Here is a 23,097-nt window from a genome sequence, read left to right on the forward strand (position 1 = left end):
AATAAACAAGAACGACTTATTTACGCTGACGAGTAGAAAAGTAGTAGAGCAGTGTTCGGCCAAAGATAATATTTGCATAATTGCCAATGTAAAGTGACAATTATAAATACATTTTATGCCCACACGTGTACGGGAGTGTATGTGCTTTCGTTGCGGTAATTTGTAAAATTAGTAAAATAAATTATTGCATTTCTTTACCAGCGTAAACAATTCATTCGCGAAATGTATAGAATGCGCACTTCTCCTGCCTCTCAGCTTCAGTACTTACACAAGCAAATGGCAGCTAAAATTTTTACAGCCGATTCGGGCGGGGAACAGTCTTCGAAAAATGGTTTTGCTGCATATTGTGCAAATGTCAAGGCGACGATTGTCTGGAAATATGAATAACATGGGAAATATAAAAACATTAAAAAATTTATTGCAGCAACAGTTTTGTATTTAATGCACACATTTGACTGTGATATCAAATGAGGTGTCAAATATTACAGAAAAAAATTTAATAATCTAAAATACCTGCATACGAGTATGTATGTACATACATGTGTACGTAATTTGTGCAGCCATGTACAGAATAATAGTGCACTTATAATAGACAACATTAAGCCGTAGTTTATTTCAGACTTATGCAACACAAATGTTTATTCACATGGAAAATCTTGTGTAATTAAACTTTTAAACCTCATAAATTAGTTCGGTCCAATAATGATATTTACACAAATATAGCTAGGATACAACAAATGTATCTAAATCCGTTAAAGCAACATTAGTGACGCACACGGGAGCATGGTTCCATTTGTAGATTCTTCTGCATATGGTCTAAGAAACTCACAACATCCAGGCTTCGCTCAAATATTCCCTGGGTAGCTTCCGATCATCCGTTCGAGAGCGATCTAATGTGAGAAGGCGAAGCAATCCAGGATAGCTGATAACGACCACTGCGAACGAACTAAGGATTACGATTTAAAGGCATGAACCTGAAATGTCCGGTTCCTTAAGGGGGTAGTATGGTATTTTTTTTTCATTTTTTTTTTTTTTTTTTTTAATTATTCTATAACATCTTAAGATTATTGTGTGAAAGTTTGAAGTGCATTGGAGTAAAATTGACAAAGACACAAAGGATTAAGTATCTACCTCTCCAACCGGATTTCACGCTGCCGAAATCTTTAAACGCGTTTTTCTCACACTTGCCTTTTTTACGGTCGGTGTCCACTGTAGATTCATATCTACTGCACCGATTCTTTTCAAATTTGGTTTTTTTGTTTCTTTACTTTATTCACGAGGTAATGACGTCGAGTTTTGTCATATTTTAAGACAACAAAGTTTTCAAGTTTTTTTTATGAAAAATCGGGGTTTTGACTTCAAAGCGCTTTAAAAAATTAAAAAAAAAAAAAAAAATTCGACGTTGTTACCTGCGAAACTTTATTAGATGATGAAATCAATTTGGTTTTTTGATTTTAGTTGATCCAGTAATGAGTTCTGAGGGACACCGCAATAAAACTTTTTTATGAGACGTCCGCGAAGATTCGCTGCCACCAACTCATTTCTTCATAAAAATCAATGAAAATTTCACACAATATTCTTTAAATATGACTTTATAATGAAGTAATTTTAAAATTTTGAATAAATCAACTGTGTCGACAAAAAAAATTTCGAAAAATATGCTAGTTTTACACCGAATTAACCATACTACCCCCTTAATAGGAAAGGTGCCTCTACCCGGTTGGTTTATGTACTCGTAAGAGAAAAGACTGACATCACTGCCATTCAAGAAATGTCATGGACGTGACGTGGCACGAAAAACAACGGACACGGACTGCCGGCTGAGCTATTCAAACATGCAGCAAGGAGCTGGTAATAGTCCAGGAGCCAGGGGTCGATTTTGGACTGCGTTTTTATACCGTTAAACTCTTGACTATACTTGTGATTTAGCTTTCATGAATAACGAAAGTGAATATCAGCTGGCGCACCCGCGGTGGGTGTGATTGTGGGAGGATACGAAACGTGTCGGAAAAAATGTCTACCAACTCATTTTATACCGACTGAAATTTTTTTCATGTATTGTTCACATTTAGTAGAATAAAAGAAAAATAGTCAGCTGCGCGCTAGAGGGAGGAAAAACACGTCAGCTGAGCAGGTGAACTTGTAAAAAAAAAATGAAAAGTAAAACTACTTTATGCCGATTGAAATTTTTTACATAATTTTGGACACATATGAAGCTGCGTTTATAGCGGTGGAAACACCTTCAGCCGAAGCATTGAGAATTCCGCGCGCCGCCGAGATGTATGAACGCAATGATACATTCTTGCTTCGGCTGACGGTCTTCCCACCTCTATAAACGCAGCTGACCATCATTATTATATTTTCATATGTGTCCAAAATTATGTAAAAAAATATCACTCGGCATAAAGTAGTTTTACTTTTTAATTTATTTTACAAGTTCGTGTTCAGCTGACGTATTTCCCCCCCTCTACGGCGCAGCTGACTATTTTTTTTTATTCTGCTAAATGTCAAGAATACATAAAAAAGTTTCAGCCGGTATTAAATGAGTTGTTAAAATTTTTTTTCGACACGTTTCGCAGCATCCCACGCACGTACCCAAAGCTACTGGACCAGCTGACGGTTGGTTTCGTCATCCACTGGATGGCGTCTGCCTTCAGTATTAAAATCAGTCGGCATGAAATGATGCGGTCAAAATGACCCTGGCTCCCGGACTATAAGATTCATGCATCAGCTCCGATGCCAAATATGGTCCGATGAAAGCACGCCTGCCGATCGGAATTTAAGTGTGCTCTGCTCAATCCAAAAGAGGGGTCATCCTGCAATCAGTGTCAATTGCCGCGGAATTAGTCTTCTAAATAACCAACTGATTGCACCTTATCTATGTGGCTTTAGACCTGAAAAATCATTAATTGATCAGATATTCACAATGTGCCAAGTCTTAGAAAATACCCATGAAAGGAGATTTGACACACTCCATCTTTTAGTCGACTTCCAAACTGCATTCGACAGTATGAAAAGGAGTATCATAGGTAACTCCTTTTCATACTGCCGCGATGTCTGAATTTGGTATCCCCACGCAACTAATACGGCTATGCAAGATGGCGTTGCTCAATACCAACGGTACCGTCAGAATCAGGAAGGACCTCTCCCAGCTATCTGATACCAAACGAAATAGTGACTCGGAAAATAAGTGACTGCTCACTTCGTGAAAACTTGAATTACTTAAAATGTTCGTCGTTTTTCAATTTCAACTTCTTGGTCTTAACTGAGGAATATACCACCAATGGCAAAGAGGCTTGAAAGCTTCCAAGCATTTAGATGAGAATCAAATTTCTCCTTTTTTTCTGAAGCTATGTGGATTATCTATATCTGAGCCATTTACACTGATTATTAAGCTATCTCTCAAACTCGGTTGTTTCTTGGAAGCTTATTTTGGAAGCATAATTTATATTTTTTATTTAAATTCCAGAAAAAAAATCAGATCGAGTTTGTTTATCAATATTTGAAAATTAAATAATATAAATTCAGGTGTTAAGAATGGAACAAGAGTAATCAAATTCCTTATTTTGATATATAATTAACCTACATTATGTCTGTCGAACGCTGTAAAAAAATAATTTTACTAATAATAACTTTTTTTACATATCCATTACCTCCTACTGTGCGCCATAGCCGAATGGGTTTGTGCATGACTATCATTCGGCATAAAACACTGCAAATCTGACTCAGCTGTCTACCCAAACAAGTTTAAATACTGAATCTTCCAGAGTAAAACTCAGTTTAAACTCACCACAGCCAAACTCGAACTGAAAAACTGCCTTTGGCTGCCAGCAGCTTGCTTCCAGATACATCTCTGCTATTAATAGGCATCAAATTAAAACCATTTTCCATTCGGAAACAGCACAAAGTCCTATGAATCCCTTTTTTTTAAAGAAATTACCCAAACTAGTTAAGTAATATTTGTACCAGCATTTGATTCCCCGCAATATTGATACTCCCCCAATTTAATAAAATATAATAACATATTTAAGAACAATAATCCCAGAATTCTCAAAAAATGTTTTTTTTCATCGAAAAGTATCCCATTTCTTTGTTCTTAGCTGCATATACAAACATACAAATAATAATATATGCACATTTACTGATAGTTGTAAACTTGGCACGTTTTTCAGCTTTAAAATAATAAAATTCTTCACATTGTATATGCATAAATATATTCCTAGTAATTAAAAACGAAAACTAAAAATATAGTATTTTATTAAGCAAATTCCACTACAGCCAATTGTTTTTAGTCTTTTGCATCAAACTGGTTTTTATTCCTCAATGCTTTGTAATTCATATTTTGTATTTTTCATAGAGGTATTTAGAAAAGTTAAAATCTGTATTATTTAGCGGGCAGTTTGTCACATTAGAATTCAGCAATTGCTGCCCCGCTAATCTTGACCTACTGAACTGCGAAAACGAAAGGAAGCTGAGAAGCAATTAACGGCAAATTTAGTTTGTGACAGGGGCTGAGAGGCCGAATCGGCTGGTGGGGGAAAATGATCGTTGGACCTTCCCCTTCCACTAGAAACCGGTCCCCGTTCGCTGGCAACAGCGGTGCAATCAACATCGCTCCGTGCGTGAAAGCTGTTTTAAAAGTGTGTTAGGATTTTGCAGTGGCGAAAATGTAGCGATCGTTGGAGCAACGTTATTTGATCAAATTTTGCGTAAAGCTAAACAGTTTGAACCTCCAGAAAGCACTGTAAACGCGGCATTTTACAAAGAAGTGCTCCTTCGGCTGAAAAACCGCGTCGCCCGGGCTCGGCCCGACCTCGTCAGCAATTGGACCCTTCATCACGACAATGCGCCGGCGCAGACCGCCTTCCTCTGCACCTCTGCATTAGCCAAGATGGGGGTTCCTTCCCCACCCTCCCTACAGCCCAGACCTCTCCCCTCCGGACTTCTTCTTGTTCCCGCGCCTGAAAAGAAAGCTGAAGGGGAGGCGTTTCGACTCCATCGAGGCGATCCAAAAAACTGTGACAGCCGAATTGAACGCGATTCCCGCGAATGAGTTTAAAAAATGTTTCCTGCAGTGGAAGGACCGCTACCAGCGGTGTATTGACGCTCAAGGGTCCTATTTTGAAGAATATTAGTTGTATAAGCCAAAAGGTTTAATAAAACTGCTTAAAAAATAAGGCTCATTACTTTTCAATCAAACCGTGTAAATGCCGCCTTTGTTTAGTGGCAAATCATACCAAAGTTTAATAAATATATGAGGAATGCCATCCAGGGTTTTCACATTTACACTACATAAGGGGTGACCTTGAAGATTTAATCACCACTTAACATATCTACAGAACGTTTCATAAGCTCCATGAGAAATGCAGTAGGAAGCATTATTCCTTCCTACATAAGCATAATGAGGAAGTTTACTCCCTTCGGGGCTAGTTATCTGAGGGCTCTGGCTGTTGACTGATTTGTTGCGTGACTACCATTTGTTAGTTCCCAGATTTGAATTTCTGGGCATGAAACGTTAAATGATAGAAACAGTTTTTTCTAACAGTGGTCGCCCATCGGTAGGCAAAGGCAAACCTCAGAGTGTATTTCTGCTAGAAAAAAGCTCCTCACAAAAAAGAAAAAACCATCTGCCGTTCGGAGTTGGCTTAAAACTGTAGGTTAATCCATTTGTGGAATAAAAACAAGGCATATATAGGCGGAGGAACTCGGTCAAACATTCAATAAAGAGCGTAAACAGCAATTGTACATATGTACATATACATACCTGTGTATCAGCTAGGGGAAAGAGAAATCCATTATTTTTACGTAAATTTTTTGCGCAAATGGTTTAAACTATTTTATGGTCGATCTTTAGCTCCTGGGCAATGCTACGACTACTAACTTACCGGTCAACTTCGACTATTGCAGTGATTTTATCGGCATTTTCGATTTGTCGATATTTTTTTTAACCTCAAAAATGCCTGAACGGAATCGACGAAACCAAAATTGAACGTAATTATATTAGCTGTTACAGCATCGGCACCACAAACACCGTTCACAATTTCAACGGCCTGACTTGCATATTCGCCTTTATCAAAGAAAAACTCTAAAATGTACCGAATTTTCTCTTTGTTATTTTCCATTATTCCTGTAACTCACAACTGAATGAAACAGAATACTTTTTTAGTGTGAAATGTCACCTTGACTACGAACTTGAACTTTAAATGGTTTATTCGATACTTTACGAGATATCGACCCCTACAACCATCTACCGAATGCATTTCTTTTTACCAACTCAATATATCTATCAACCGACTGATAAATCATATTGCGACCAGTCTTGGAACCGCAAATAACGATGAGCTGTAGGCATGAAAACAAGAGGATACCCCGCACTTAGAAGAATGAAATCCATTCTGCGGTATACCAGTTCTTTGAGGACCTGACACACTCTGACTAAATAAAAGTGAATGGATTAAGGCATATGGCGAATGTGGAAATCTTTTCTGAGCACTACAATGCGGCACTGGGGTCACCGAGTGAACTATTTTTAAGGGTAGTTCATATAACCTAACATAACTTAATCCACTTACTAGATAGATATATAAATTATAACAACAATTTGACACAAATGAAAGCTATTTTATGCCAGCTTTAATCCAAAAATATTTTTTAATATATTTTTAATAAAAATTATTTTAATACAAAATATTTCAAACTAATTATTTAAGATGATAAAATATAATACGAGGGTTCACTTTTATATTTTACACCACCAAAGCTCTGTGCTTTGGGGCTGTTCAAGTATTACGTAAGCACTATGCGGGGGTCTTTGTTTTGCTTATTTTGGATGACATGGGGGGTAGGGGAGTCTAGATGATGATTACGTCATCGGTAGTTATTTACTTTTTTACACGAATGGCAACTCTCACATTGTCTATGCTTGAAAACGAAAGGCATTTTCGGGGATTCCCGCAAATATACACGCATACGTTTAGGTATTCGCTTTAGGGTACGTTTATAGTGAGCCAGGTTGTCGACACTGCAGTATACTGCAGTACACGTACTGGTAGCCGTACATAATGAGCCAGGTGAATCTGGCTGTTGTGACAACAATTTTTTTTTATTTGGACTTTTCGTTTTTTATAATCGGGTGATATAGCCAAAAATTTTGACTGGGTCCGATAATAATAGAGTCTCCGAGAAACCGGTAATACGTTAAATCAAGAAATCAAGCTGGCGACCGAGCGAGACTATCGAATCCGGGATTGCAGGCCCTAGGCGCGATGAAATGATTTCTTTATCCGGAACAGACAGGCACCCTAGACACCCAAGATGATAAAGCTCGAGTCCCTATTGGCGTAACTGCAGCAAATAAGCAAGCACCTCTTCTAATGCACATTATCTGACCCCGATTGGGTAATCGCTGAGCGTCATAAATTAATACCATCTGTTTACGCTGGTATCAAAATCGCTTCCAGTATGCTAGGACAACCGCAAGCCGTTGGATATTCTGGACCAACATATACTCATGCTCAGGATTTCGAGACCCTTCTCGAACTTGAAGAGTTTCGACCATTAGCTAAAACTGACTATGGACTAGTAAAACCAGTGGTAATCATGACGGTTGATGGAGGGCCAGATGAAAATCCGCGTTATGAAAAAGTCATAGGGTTTGCTATACAATACTTTAAGCGACATGATCTCGATGCATTGTTTTTAGCTACCAATACTCCTGGAAGAAGTGCGTACAACAGAGTAGAGCGCAGAATGGCTCCTCTTAGTCGGGAACTGTCTGGTTTAATATTGCCTCATGACCATTTTGGGTCTCATTTGGATGAACGTGGCGTTACAATTGATGAACATTTAGAAAGATCTAATTTCGAATTTGCAGGAAATGTATTAGCTGAAGTATGGAGTTCAATGGAAATTGATGGCTATAATGTTACTGCAAAATATGTTGGGGCAGGTCAACAAGATGTTCCTGATTTTCCAGACATTAAATGGTATTCAGAACATGTGCGTGAAAGCCAATACTTGCTTCAAATTGTAAAATGTAGAAATACAGAATGCTGTCGTCCAAGAAGTGGCCTATTCAGATTACTAGATAACAGGTTTCTTCCACCACCTGTAAAAGTGAAACAAACAGTTGATAACTTGGTTTTGGATGAAGGAGAGCAATTTCTTGATCTTCCAGTCAATTTAGCTCTACGCTTAAGTGCTTCACTCAAAGATTTCCTGCAAATGTCCTACGATTATTTTTGTCATGGTAAAATTGAGGCTATCAAGTCGAACATGCAAAACGTGTGGTCTTTATCATGCTTCCATCAAGTCACTAAATCGTCACATCGAGAAGATCCATAAAAAAGTAAACACGCACATTGACAGGAAAGTTAGACCTGTAAGAGTCGCTGCTCGTCGTGCTAATGAACTGATGTGCATTATTCAAAATTTAGAGCACCATGATGTTGAATGGCTCGATGAGAACGACGTAGACATTCCAAAATCGGATGAAAGTGAGCAGACTCACAACACGGAGCAGCAATCGAAGCAATCCAATGACATCGAAAACTTAGAATCATGGATTCGGGTTTCATGGACTGAAGACTGTCAATTTGAATTTAATATGTGTACCAAAAATTTTAAATAAGCTTGTTATGTTCGTAAGATTATAATATTTTTGTCCCTTACTCTACTGCATCAGTAAAATCTAATCTCTATTCTAAATCTATTTTCTTATTTTTAAAATTATAATTATAACATTATTATTATAATATATATTAATAGGACTATGAATAAGTTCGTGCGGTTTTACAACAGATGGCGTAACTTGATTATTATTCCATCGATCCACATTTCCAAACATTCATTGGAGAGCTACTGTCGTAAGGCACAAACGTCAGTATAAGTTTTTTATTTGAAGCGTAAACAACAATATTTTTACCACACTTGAAAATGCGAATTTCGTGCCAAATAATGTGTTTTTGCGGGGAATTCTTCTTCATTATTTTAATATGAAGAAAAAAGCAGCCGAAAGTCATCGTATCTTGGTGGAAGTTTATGGTGAGCATGCTCTAGCTGAGCGAACGTGCCAGAAGTGGTTTGCACGCTTTAAAAGTGGTGATTTTGGCTTGGAAGACGAAGAACGCGAGGGTGCGCCGCCAAAGTTCATGGATACCGAATTGGAGGAATTGCTCGATCAAGATCCGGCTCAAACGCAAGAAGAGGTTGCAAAAACTTTGGGAGTTGATCAATCAACCATTTCCAAACGTTTAAAAGCCATGGGAATGATCCGAAAGGTAGGCCATTGGGTGCCGTATGAATTGAAGCCAAGAGACGTTGAACGCCGTTTTATGGCATGCGAACAACTGCTTCAACGGCACAAAAGAAAGGGTTTTTTGCATCGAATTGTGACTGGCGATGAAAAGTGGGTCCATTACGACAATCCAAAACGTCGGGCAACGTATGGATACCCTGGCCATGCTTCAACATCGACGTCGGCGCAGAATATTCATGGCCTGAAGGTTATGCTGTGTATCTGGTGGCTGGGTGTTGTGTATTATGAGCTACTGAAACCGAATGAAACGATTACGGGGGATGTCTACCGACGACAATTGATGCGTTTGAGCCGAGCACTGCGAGAAAAACGGCCGCAATACGCCGATAGACACGACAAAGTTATTTTGCAACATGACAATGCTCGGCCACATGTTGCACAAGTGGTCAAAACATACTTAGAAACGCTCAAATGGGATGTCCTACCCCACCCGCCGTATAGTCCAGACCTTGCGCCATCCGATTACTATCTCTTCCGATCGATGCAACATGGCCTGGCTGACCAGCACTTCCGTAATTACGATGAAGTCAAAAAATGGATCGATTCGTGGATTGGGGCAAAACCGACCGAATTTTTCACAAAGGGAATCCGTGAATTGCCAGAAAGATGGGAAAAAGTAGTAGCAAGCGATGGACAATACTTTGAATATTAAATTTGTAACCATTTTACGTCAATAAAGTTTCAAATTTCGAAAAAAAACCGCACGAACTTATTCATACATTTTTAATTGAAAAATGTTTACGTAAGCATGGGGGGAGGGGGTAAAAGCTTTGCTTACTTTTGCTGACAAGAGGGATGGGGGGGTAAATAATTGTAATAAATCTGCTTACGTAATACTTGAACGGCCCCTTTGTAGTTTCACTTAAGGGCTTTTTTTTGTTCTTTTTGCAGTAAGTTGAAAAATTCATATCGCTCAAAAGATGAAATAAACTCATACTGCAAATGGGTCTTGTGACATATCATGAGATAGAGGTATCCTTAGGCATTTAGTTGGACGCAAATACATGCAATATTGAATGAACATTTTGATGTCAAGCAGATTTGTTCTCGTTGCCCAAAAAAGGACGCGGGTCGATTGATGCAAAAAAATTTTGAAGAAAGTCAGCAGCAGTGGTTCAAAGCACATCTAAGAGAGCGTCACAGGTGACGAATCTATGCATATAGCATAATTGGAAACAAAACAGCAATCGAAAGTATGGTGTTCCAAGACGAGCTTAATTCAACAAAAGTTGTTCGCGTAAGAAGCACCTCAAAGCACCCCCTTTTCATCGCGCATCGGCTCACTCAAGAGAGTTTTTGAGCACTCAATTGATTTTGTTTTGTTCCCGAACATCAAAAATAAAATGTGAGGCCAACGTTTCTCAATGCCTGAAGAAGCTGCTGAAGCCTTCAAACAGCTCTTTCTGAAGGTGTCCACTTCCAAGTGGCAAAATTGCTTTGAAAATTGTTTCAAGCGAATGCAAAAGTGTACTGCCTTCCACGGAGAATATTTTGAAAAAAAAAAAATAAAGCCATTTTCTTTATTTTACCATGGTTTCATTATTGGGCGCAAAATATAAAAGACACCCTCGTATTACGATGCATGCATGCGGGATTAAAGAGATTTTAAAGATTCTAAAAATCTTTCATTGGAGTGTAATTTGGATAGGAACGCTGCAACATCGAGAAAAAAATTTACAAGAATAAGAATTTATTAAAAAGTAAAATAAAATATTATTTGTTGATTATTTTAACTTTTACTTACTAATACTAATACTAATAAATTTTACACTCCTTTATTTTTCAATACCTCTATTTGTTTTTTTTTTTTTGGGTATGGAAAAAACTGTTGAAATAAATTTTTTACAGTTACAATTTTACAGATAAAACCAAATATTCGGGTATTTTTATTTCCGCATACTGTAATTGGAATTCATTTAGATTCGTTTATTTAAATATCTAACATTTATAATACAAAAGGTCGATTTAATTAAAAGAATCAAAATGGTGTAAAATTTACCACATTAATGAATTTCAGTTAAAGTTTAAAAAAGTTATTTTTCATTATTCATTGGTTTCTCGATCATAACCTGAACGATTTTAATGAAACTTTAATTTTTTTTTTCAGAAACCCGCCAGGAAAGTTCAATGGCCTAGGTACTAAATGTATAATGAAGGGTTTTCCAATAGGAGGTGTTATTTTGATATTCAAAGAAAAATGATATTTTTGAATATAAAGAGGAAGTTATGCCGTTAATAGTGGAAAATAACATCAGGCAAATGACCACCACGACCACGCTTACAGGACAATATCCTTTTCATGAAATTTTCCATAACCGAATTGCAAAGTGGCTGCCCTATGTCCTCGATAGCCTCACGAATTCTATCTTTGAGGTCTTGAATCGGCCTTGGGCTGTTGGCGTAGGCCTTCTCTTTCACGTGGCCCCAAAGAAAAAAGTCACAAGGTGTTAAATCACAAGATATCGGTGGGCAATTGTGATCACCTCTTCGAGAGATAACACGGCCCAGAAACTTTTCCCGTAAAAGATCAATGGTTTCGTTGCTTGTGTGGCACGTAGCGCCGTCTTGTTGAAAATAAATGTTGTCCAGATCAATACCGATTCCGACCATAAAAAGTCGTTAATCATCATAGATAGTCGTTATAGTCAGCAAATGCTATATCTGCAATCCAAAACTAGCGAAAAGAATTCAAACATACAACTTTACGAATACTCGATTTGTTTATTTCGATAATTATTATATTATATTAAATTATATTTTTAAGCGCACAACCTCCAGCTCGAATTTCAATAAATACTTACATATACTTATACATACATACGAGTATAACTCACCTGTGTTGTTGGTCTAATGATTAGCAAAGCTATCCATAATCTCAAAAAGCCGACTAGCGGTCCAAATGCCACCAACAAATATGCATAATCGCCACCCGAACGTGTGATGCTCGTGCCGAGCTCAGCATAGCAAAGCGCACCGATCGTGGAAAGAATGCCGCAGGCAGACCAAATAAGCAGAGACGAGCCCACAGATCTGCAAAAACAAAAAGGCAAAAAAACAAAATTTAAAAAGTTGAATTCACAATTATATGTATCTACGTCTAGCCAATTCAAAGTAAACGATACGTATACGCCTGGGTATTCCCCGAAAATTTCGATTCCAATGAACTAAAAGTCTGCTCCACTTTGCCGCTACAGTTTTAAAGTGTTTTTCTTAAAGAAATCGTGGCTTGAAATTGTACGAGCATACGTAATAAATACTTTGTGCCGTTGTGAATAAGTTGTTTGAAACTTTTTTGGGGCCATTGACTGCTTATATTTGCCATTTTGGTTTAAAATTTACAAACTTGTTTAAACACAAATCGATTGACAAATACTTGATTGGCATTTTCTTTGCTTTACAGTAATTAAATTTTGCAATTGATACTTAAATGCTTTAAATTAAAAAAAAATCAAATTCAAATTTCAGCCAGAAATTTGTAACATCACTTATGAATTAATTGATTTAAATTTTTGATGATTACTTTTTATTAGAAACTACAGCATTCCCTGTTAACCTGATATGAATCTTTACTCGAATCAATTTAAATTGTTTTTTTTTTTGTTCCTTTTTTTCAGCTGCAGGTTTATTTCATTCCACCGAATTCATTAAGAAAAGCTATGCGTATTTTTCAATAAATGAAAAGTTATTCAATTATGAAAGTGTATATGTACATATGTTTATGTGTATGTACGTTTGCCAATTAAACTAATTGATAAAATTTCAAACAAGCAGTGAAACCGCATTCATATCACACAAAAGGGATTATGAAAGCACAGGCATATTACGACGAAGTGTAATTGTCTGAGTACAAAACTAATTATTATTAATTTTTAGTTCAAAATCAGGTGGAGGGGGATTGAACAATATCAATATTCAGCTGTATTTCGCTCTTTTACATCTAACTTCACAGCCAAGCTGCTTAATTCGAAATAACGAACTGCCGCTGATCACCCAACAAACTCTCTGACCATGTTTTCGCTTTCTTCTGGTATGGCTACCAGGTCATAATTATTATACTAGGGAAAGAACAGGCCAGCAACCTTGTCAAGAACGGTCATTCCATGGCAGTATGGCCGTTTCGGAAGAGGTTAGGCCGGATTTTTTTCCAGCCAAGCATTGTTACTTCAGCAGCATGCCCCATAAAGGGATTAAGAACATTAGAAAGTTGTTACAATGACACTAACAATAGGTTAGTTAGGGTGACTCGCTGTCGCTGTTTATCAAAGTTTTTCTACTTTAGCCTCAAGTTGATCTAAATTATTTGAAAAAATTCTTATGAAACTTATTTACCATTAATATTATCTTAAACAGTCTATAATGAAATTTAATGGCGCTTATTTTATGGATCATTTTTATGCGACATTTCTTACCCGTGCAGGTCGTTTTGTAAAAAATTTGAAAATTATTAAGCTATATTAAGCTTGTACGGTCGATGGAGGTCATTGAGCGCGTTATACAGGTTGGTTGACACGTAATGAAAGCAACAATTATGATGATTCAATGATCCTCCAACAATTTTATAAAGGGTTTTCCAATAACAGGTGTTATTTTGAATAGCCTGCTATTTCGGTAGATGTTACTTTTGAAGCAGTAATTTCTTTGATATTCGACAAGTAGAAACTACGCCATTAATAAAAATTGAACGATACACGCTTAAACAACGCATTGGAATTATTAAAATTCACTATAAAATTTTTGGGTCATCGTGAAGCAGCTTGTCGGATCGCAATATAAAAATTGGTGAAAAAATTCGAGCTGTTGGCGTGTGACTGTTTGGTGCGGTTTATGGTCCGGAGGAGTCATTGGACCTTTTTCGAAAGTGAAACTGGCGCAACAGTTACGATGAATGGATTGCGCTATGGAGAGATGATTAACGATTTTTATGGCCGGAATTGGATAGTATAGATCTGGACAACGTTTACTTTCAACAAGTCGGCGCTACGTGCCACAAAAGCAACGAAACCATTGATCTTTTACGGGAATAACACCTCTTATTGGAAAACCCTTTATTATCTCTATTATGATTTTCTGCAAGTTCTGAACAACATTGTTCCAAAGCTTTTTGCTGAATTTGTAAGAAATGCGGCACTAACTTTCCGAACAGCTTTTCATATTCTTCATGTGTGGTAAAGTATGGATCTGAGACGACATTAGCATCCGGAATTTCACGCTGAGTCAAACTTGACTCTGCACAAACAATACTGGATCAATAATTTGAAGTATTGTTGCACTTTTTTCATAACATGAAGGTATATTTGGAAATGAAGGTGCAGATTCCTGTAACACTATCACCATTTTTAATGAATTTCTGTTGCTTATAAGTTTTTCAGAACAAAGCATTTTATTCGGTTCTTTCCATTGTTAAAATACTCTGACACTTCATTTTCAAATGGCTTGCAAACAAGCAAAGAATCGACCTATCGAAATACAACTTTTTAGTGCATAATCATATTCGCACTTCAAACCCAGGTTTAGTTAAACTGGGACTAAATATTTAGAATTGGGTTTATTTTTTTGCTAACATAGCCAAATTAGTACAAGATGCAACAAAATCAATCACTTTACGAACGACTTTTTTACTAAATAAAAAAATTATTTTGAGTAATATAATCTTTATTTTGACCCTTACGCACTCCATTGCTTATTTTTTGTATATTCTAGCTGTCTAGTTCACAAGTGTCAAATATGATTGACGTACGACACCATTTGCGAAAATTATAAATCTTCCCAAAGGGTGACTAGATTGCTATGGGTACTATGTTTTAGTAAAAGCCAGCTTTGACACAAATCTATTTTATTTTAATATCATCTGGCATATGTATACAGGGTGTGCCATCTGAAAGCATTGAATAACTTTAAAAAAAAAACTACTTATTTGTATAAGTGAGGTATTTATTTGGTTTGGTTATTTACAATTTATTAAAACTGTATCTTTTTTCTGCGTTTGTCATCACCTTGTCGGTTGTTTTAGTGTAAAGCGATCCATGGTTGAAATTGTACTGAATTGACGTATCGAAAACATGTATGTTGAAGTCGACCGGGTGGGAAATGACAAAGTTATTCAGCGTTTACATACCGACATAAAAGATGGCGGATCCCGTATTTATCAATTTACCTTCAAGTACTTTTGCTTTCCTGGTACCCTTAAAAATTAAAAAGCAGAAAAGCAAAAAGTAAATAAATTCGAATAAAGTTTTTTATTTAATAACAGATTGATATACCCTATGATCAGAAAGTACCGGGAAAGTTTAAATAAAACAAAAAAGAGTTAAATTTCAGGCAAATTTATTTTATCTCCTTCAAATATGACCCGTCCGAAGTAACACACATGTGCCAACGTTTAACCCAGTCCTCCATGCACCCCTGGTAGGCTGACGAAGGGATGGCCTTCAACTCCTTCGTCGCATTCTCTTTGATCTCCTCTATCGACTAAAATCTCCTTCCACGAAGTGACAACTTCAACTTGGGAAACAAAAAGAAGTCGCACGGGGCCATATCAGGTGAATACGTAGCTTGCACGATGGTATTTACTTGGTGTTTAGTCAAAGAATCCAGCACAATTTGGGCTCGTGGCGATGGCGCGTTATCATCATGCAAAATCCAAGAATTGTTTGCCCACATTTCCGACCGTTTGCGACGTACAGCATCTCTCGAACACTTCAAAACGGATAAATAATATTATTTATTGATTGTCTGGCCCGATGAAAGGTACTCATGGTGCACTATGTCTTGGCAATCGAAGAAAACAGTCAACCCGGTACTTTTTGATTATAGGGTACACCTGTGTTCACAATAATAGCAGCCCGGTATATTACACAATTTTGACATAATGGGCAAAATGTATGGGAATTTTTCCCTCAATAGGTTTTCAAAAATGTAAGACAGTTTGACAGCGCTAAAAGCCTTAGAAGTGCGATTAATAGAATCGTCAAAAATTCATCAAAATATTAAAAAAGATTTAATCAAATCAATGTCTCAACGACTTCAACATTTTATAATCAAAGAGAATCCGACGCAAGTTACTAAGCTCCAAATTATAAACTAACCCCAAGAATTATATTTATTTATTTCATACATAATAACATTGGTCTTATACTTTTTTGTTCCACAGATTTTATTTTCTTAATAATTAATTTAAAGTTCGTGAAATGTATTTATTTCAGAATATTTTAAAAACATTTAACATAAATTGTTAAACCTAAACTGATAATAAAAATATAAGAAATTTAGTTGGTCTTATAACTTTTCGTGTGGCGTATCAAAATCTTTTTCGATATCTGGAAATAGCTGCAAATAGAGCACAATAAAAGAAAATGAGCCGACATTAATATTAAAGTTCCATTAACACAACTTCCATGAGAAAAGCGCATTCTAATAACAACGAAAGAATCAATCTGAAAACGAATCATTCAAGTTGAACTTTTTCTCATTTGAAAAGAACATTTTTTTCCAAAAATTATACAATTTAAAATCAAAATGTAAAATATCACTAAAAAGCACTTCTTTTGCCGAATCGTGCTGAGAAAATAATTTGTGTTAGTCATTTGCCCGAAAATACCTTGACTAGCCTTTTGGAGAGTTTGTGAAAAGTGTAAAGCTGCCGTGTAAGAAGTGGGCGCAATTTTATAGTTGTAAATTTTATTAACTAGAAAAGTTTATCTGCGTCTTATTTATACTGCCACGAGAAACAAAAAACCAATATCCACAGACAATAAAATGTTAATTCTTAATTATTAATTCTTTGCACAAGTAGCGTTTTGACGAGAATGAATTTTTTGCGTGCCCGCGATTCTAGATTAGTTGCATTTGCTTGTGAGAGAGTTTCACACTTCTAGTCATAAACACAAAGTTTGCCTAGAAAAGGAAAAAAACATACCAAATATATATTATTTTTGATAGTTCGTTTAACACGAATCCCATCCATATTTCTTCGTGCAAACTATAGATAAGCTATGTCGTTTCGTTGATTGCGAAATTTTTGGTTTACAATTTTTTGAATGTTTCTAATAACTTAAAAATCGTGCCTAGGCTGTTAGGAGGGGATTTATCGTTTAATTTTGTGTATCATATAAAATTTAAAATTAAAATAAAATGCAATTGGGAAATCATCACGTCTTCCATTTTTACTGCAAGCATTAAAAGATTTTCGCGTGGTATTTTACTAAATTCTTTGCCTTTCGACAAACACTTCACTTTAATAATATTTAATTGGCAGAAGGGCTCTTAAACGTTCACGCCCAAGCAGTAGCTAATAATTTCGAATAAGACGCAGCGGAATTCAAAGGTGTTGATACATTTAGTAGTTATGAAACAAGGTGTATAGTAGGGTATGTCTCCTTTTTAAACTTTCGAAAAGTGGCCGCGTCAACTCGCCATTCACTTCTTTCACATAAAAAACGAATGTGTGATTTTTTAAATTTTTAGACCGAGTTTTAGGGGTCGCTAAAACATAAGAAAATAATAATATGATTTCCTACAAATCGTTATATAAACGTGATAAATAGTGCCATTGGTTGTCTTCTGTTGTAGCCGCTAGTTCTTATCACTGTCGGCACTGTTTACTGTGGCACATTGGCAAAGTATACAGTAATCATCGCAGAGCGTAGGAAGAGCGGATATGAGACTTTTTTTGCCGTTAGTGAAAAATTACAGAAAAAAGGGTCTTATAAAGGGTATTTCAAAAGTCCCGAAGTGAACCATGTAAAAATTTAAATTCTTTCAGCTTTCACTATTTTTATTCAAAATATGGCTCTTAACAAAAAATCCGCCAAAAGTTCGATTCATGAATGCCTAATTATTAAGAACGTTGAGATATCAATGTTTAAGGTTTTACAGCGCTACACTTTGCGCTACAGCAACAATATTCTCAACAGAACATCTAGTTTTTGGTCTGCTAGTCCTTTTTCTATGTTCAACAGAACCAGTTTCTTGATTTTTTTTAAAACCTTTGAATTGTCGACCCATTCGGGTGATTATTTCTATAAAAAAAATCACGAATTTTACTTAAATATCGACCTTTTTTATAATAAATTTCTATAACTTTAACGCTATTCTATCGTGTAAAATTGTGTATCTGTCTACTTAACAAATTTAAAAGTGACACAAAAACAGGTACCGTCTAGGAATTATTCACTACTGGCATCTAGGCGTCACTTTTGAAAGACCCTTTGCAAAGATGTCTTCATTATTAGCATTACGAACTTGTCTTTCTTTGTAGTAATTATTTAATTTAAGATAATAATTAAATTAATTAATTTTAATTTAAAAAAATCCTGAATGGAATACCTTTTTCAAATTTTTCGTATGCTGAAAGCGAATCTGCGCAAAATACTCAATGGTGATTTTGATGAGAAGACTCTTCCTACAAATCTATCTCCGAGCTTAATTCAAGGCATTCATATAAAAATATACAAAATTAATCACCCTATTGGAAGATTTAAAATTTTGGCAAATGGTGTCGTAAGTAAATCACATTTGACAGTTGTGAACCAGACACCTGCAATATACAAACATACAAGCAATGAAGTGTGTAAAGATCAACATAAAGACTTCCAACAGTAAAAATATATTGTTTTTAGTAAAAAAGTTATTAAAAAATTAAATTGAATGTATAATTTTGCGCCACCTTATAGTAATGTCACAGTCAAGTAGCGGTTGAAGTATAACATTTTTTTATTTACACACACTCTAACGTACAACAACTCTCTTATTCGTAGCGCAGTTAAATGAATAATTTTTTTATTAAATTAGTTTTTTCATTCCCTTTTGCTTTTCTTGCGTCTTTGCAACAAAATTCATTTCACTTTCCATACAAAAACTATTATTATCTAATCAAATTAAAATACTTACTCTGTATAGAGGAAGACACCTGTTGGCGCTATAAATATTCCCGAACCAATAATTGTACCAACAATGATAGCAACTCCGTTTATTAGCGTCAATTTACGCTTTAATACGATTTTATCACCATCGTCAGTGTCAGCAGTTGCATTCATACCACTTCCATGGCCATTGGCTGAGGTGGCGGCAGCGGCTACTGCGGCTCCTACACCATTGATTGCAACAGGTGGTGAGCTGTTCACCAGATTGGTGGTAACACCTTTGCCATATCGTTCAGTCATTTTTGGCACTTTTTTTATAAACTTAAGGTTGCTACAGATAAATACAAATTTATAGTTCTCGCTTATTTTGCACTTTTTTTCGTATTGCTACTAAAATATTTGTGTCACTGCGTTGAAATGCCTGCTATTTATATTCACACTTTTCAACGGTTAGAGTTCTTTTGCTCTTTTATAATTTTTTTTAGTATATTTTGCACTATATTTTTTATTATTTATTAGTACTTGTTTTATTTTTTTGTAATAACAACGTTTTTGTATGCTGGCAAGTTAAAATTGCTGTATTGTAACTGTTCAGCTGGAGCTCTAATCGAGAACTGCACGATTGGCCATCTACTGCACACAAGTTTGCCATAAATGAAAAGAAAATTCAAGTCAACTGTCAAACTGTCAGAGGCAAAGCATGGAAGCACGCACATACACATTTAAACATAAGCGCACACACCCTGTAGGAAAACGACTGCCGCAATCTACCAGCGCTTATAATGAATACCGAGTACCGAGTACCTAGTAGGTGCATTCGGTTTTCTATACAATATTAAAATCTTGCCTGTACTTTTGCCAAAGAAAAAACGCTAATCCCTTACAAGGTGTTGTTATTTGAGCAGCTGATTTGGTGTTTTTTCGTCTTGCAATTCGATGGGCCCTAAGTCAAAGTGATTTACTTTCTTGCAGTTTCATTGTTTGTTTGTTTACATTCTAATTGAAAGTTTGACATTCAAACCCCGAAATTGCAAAAACAAAATACATTTAAATTTTGTTGCTGTCCCAGTCATTTCCTCTTGTATAGATTCGCCTTAGCAGATGTGAGTTTAAAGTAACTTATAAATAAGAAACGCGAAATCTATATTAAAAGTCTCTAAAAAATTTGTATGCACACAAAAATCAGTAATAAAAATTTGAAATTTTGAATTTGCAAGCGTTTGCCATTTCATATGAAGTGTTCTCCTATAAGGGGTGTCGATATTCTCTTCAACTATGAGTCTACGGGAAATATACGGAACGTTTCAAGTTAAACGGATCGAATTTATAGCCAAAAACTGGCACAATAAAAAATCAGCAAGGGCTGAAAATAGTTACATATATACTTGTACATAGTACATGCATATATGTACTCTTATATTTGGTTTCAAGCGCAGAGCGGCGATTTTGGAAGTTCAATACGGCAGCGTCTATAGAAGTAATGCAATGCATCCAGCTCGCAAGCCGACAAATAATATTATATCATTAATATAATCTTAAAAATCTGATGATTTTCTTCTTTCAACATTTTTGAAATACGAATTCTGCTTCAAGATTTTGAAAATTTCAAATAGCGCATGCTATAGGGAGCACGAAATTTTTTAAATTCATTATTTTATTAAATTCATTATATTAATACATTGTTGCTCGAAGTTGTTACGCGGGGTTTTTCAAGGTTCTTGAGTCTTTAATTAAAACTTGAAAATACTAAATGACGAGTCTAATATGGAGCATGACTTTTCATAAATTCTACCTGCGAGTATGACTGAGTACGTCTGACATGTCTTAAAGCATTATTTCGTCATATATTTATTTATTCTAATAGGTCTATGAATAAGTTCGTGCGGTTTTTTTTCGAAATTTGAATTTCGGATCATTCCCATGGCTTTTAAACGTTTGGAAATGGTTGATTGATCAACTCCCAAAGTTTTTGCAACCTCTTCTTGCGTTTGAGCCGGATCTTGATCGAGCAATTCCTCCAATTCGGTATCCATGAACTTTGGCGGCGCGGCCAAAATCACCACTTTTAAAGCGTGCAAACCACTTCTGGCACGTTCGCTCAGCTAGAGCATGCTCACCATAAACTTCCACCAAGATACGATGACTTTCGGCTGCTTTTTTCTTCATATTAAAGAATTCCCCGCAAAAACACATTATTTGGCACGAAACTCGACATTTTCAAGTGTGGTAAAAATATTGTTGTTTACGCTTCAAATAAAAAACTTATACTGACGTTTGTGCCTTACGACAGTAGCTCTCCAATGAATGTTTGGAAATGTGGATCGATGGAATAATAATCAAGTTACGCCATCTGTTGTAAAACCGCACGAACTTATCCGTAGACCATTATAATAGCTTTACAATTAAACTTTGTTTAGTAAACTAAAAAACATTTCTCAAATATGTAAAAAATCACTACTAAATAAATGCTCTTTCATTTGCCAAAAAAAAAAAGCTCTGCTTATGCAGTAAATACAATATTTCCCGCAACACATTTTGCCACAAATGCATGTACCTGTATGTACACACTCACATAAGTAAACACAAAATATTTAACATTCATTTAGTGAGCGAATTTTCGCGTTGCCGTGCAAATTTTCTCGCATTACCAACGCATTGGGAGTGCGCATGTTCGTTTATATGTATGCGGGGCTGCATGTAAAAAAAACGATGCAAATTAGTCTAGATTAACACGAAGTTATGGTGAAAAAAATGCATATTTATTCATAAGTCAAGACTGCACCAATTTTATTAAAATGTTTATATTTTAACTATACTAAAGCTTTATGCTCAGATGCCTACGAATAGCATTTTTTAACGTTCTTGTAAATAATATATCAAAGTATGATTATTACGGGAAATATATGTACACACCATTGATGATATTTGAAATAAAATTGTATTTTTTCAGCACAATTAATTAAAAAAAATACGAAATTACACTTTGTCGATTTTTAATAGAGTTTCAAGACAATCAACTTTTATCAGTGAGATTTGGCTTGTTACACATATTATATGTATATATACATATAATTGGCGCGTACACCCTTTTTGGGTATTTGGCCGAGCTCCTCCTCCCATTTGTGGCGTGCGTCTTGATGTTGTTCCGCAAATGGAGGGACCTACAGTTTCAAGCCGACTCCGAACGGCAGCTATTTTTATGAGGAGCTTTTTCATGGCAGAAATACACTCGGAGGTTTGCCATTACCTGCCGAGGGGCGACCGCTTTTCTAATAGCTAATGTTTTTCTTAATTTTGGTGTTTCACCGAGATTCGAACCTACGTTATCTCTGCGAATTCCGAATGGTAGTCACGCACCAACGCATTTGGCTACGGCGGCCGCCAGGCCACACATATTGCTTAAATTTAAAATTAATATTTCGAAATTTTGAATTGAGTATAGTTCCTGTTGCATCTTAGTTTTGAAATGTATAAACTCATAATTTTAAAAATTGAAATTATATAATATTAGTCAGGTCACTCAATTAGTCCATACATGACTTGAGTGTCTGTTAAATAAGGCTTACTGCGAAATACGAGCTCAGCAAATTGCTTTCAATATACATATGTATATGCCCCTCCCACCCCTTACTCGGTGCTGGCCGAGCTCCTCCTCATACTTATGGCGTTCGTCTTGATATTTTCCCACAAAAGGAGGGACCAACAGTTTTATGCCGCCTCCGAACGGCAGATGGTTTTTTAAGAGGAGCTTTTTCGACCAACGTAGCCCAAATAGTTGGTACGTGACTATCATTCGGAAGTGCCCGAGACCAACACTCCAGGTGCGAAACACCAAATGATAGAACAATTTTTTTCTAATAGCGGTCGCTCCTCGGCAGGCAATACTGCAAACCTCTCAAAGTATTTCTGCCAAGAAAAAGG

General features: G+C 36.1%; 1 protein-coding gene across 5 annotated transcripts in view; it reads right to left on the reverse strand.

The window, feature by feature from the left end:
- The window catches only part of LOC129247232 (Y+L amino acid transporter 2), a 52,292-nt gene that overhangs the window by 22,236 nt on the left and 6,959 nt on the right, over positions 1-23,097 (reverse strand). For 3 of the 5 annotated variants that reach the window (XM_054886271.1, XM_054886268.1, XM_054886270.1), the window contains exons 2-4: positions 19,205-19,809; positions 12,151-12,346; positions 269-371 (exon numbers count right to left, since the gene is read on the reverse strand). In XM_054886271.1, the coding sequence (XP_054742246.1) occupies positions 269-371; positions 12,151-12,346; positions 19,205-19,476 (571 nt within the window). In that variant the 5' untranslated portion in view covers positions 19,477-19,809. The remainder of the gene's footprint in view (positions 1-268; positions 372-12,150; positions 12,347-19,204; positions 19,810-23,097) is intronic. The other 2 variants (XM_054886269.1, XM_054886272.1) reach the window with 1 other exon arrangement.

Source organism: Anastrepha obliqua, chromosome 5 (assembly GCF_027943255.1).
Source record: "Anastrepha obliqua isolate idAnaObli1 chromosome 5, idAnaObli1_1.0, whole genome shotgun sequence".
Lineage (NCBI taxonomy): Eukaryota > Metazoa > Arthropoda > Insecta > Diptera > Tephritidae > Anastrepha > Anastrepha obliqua.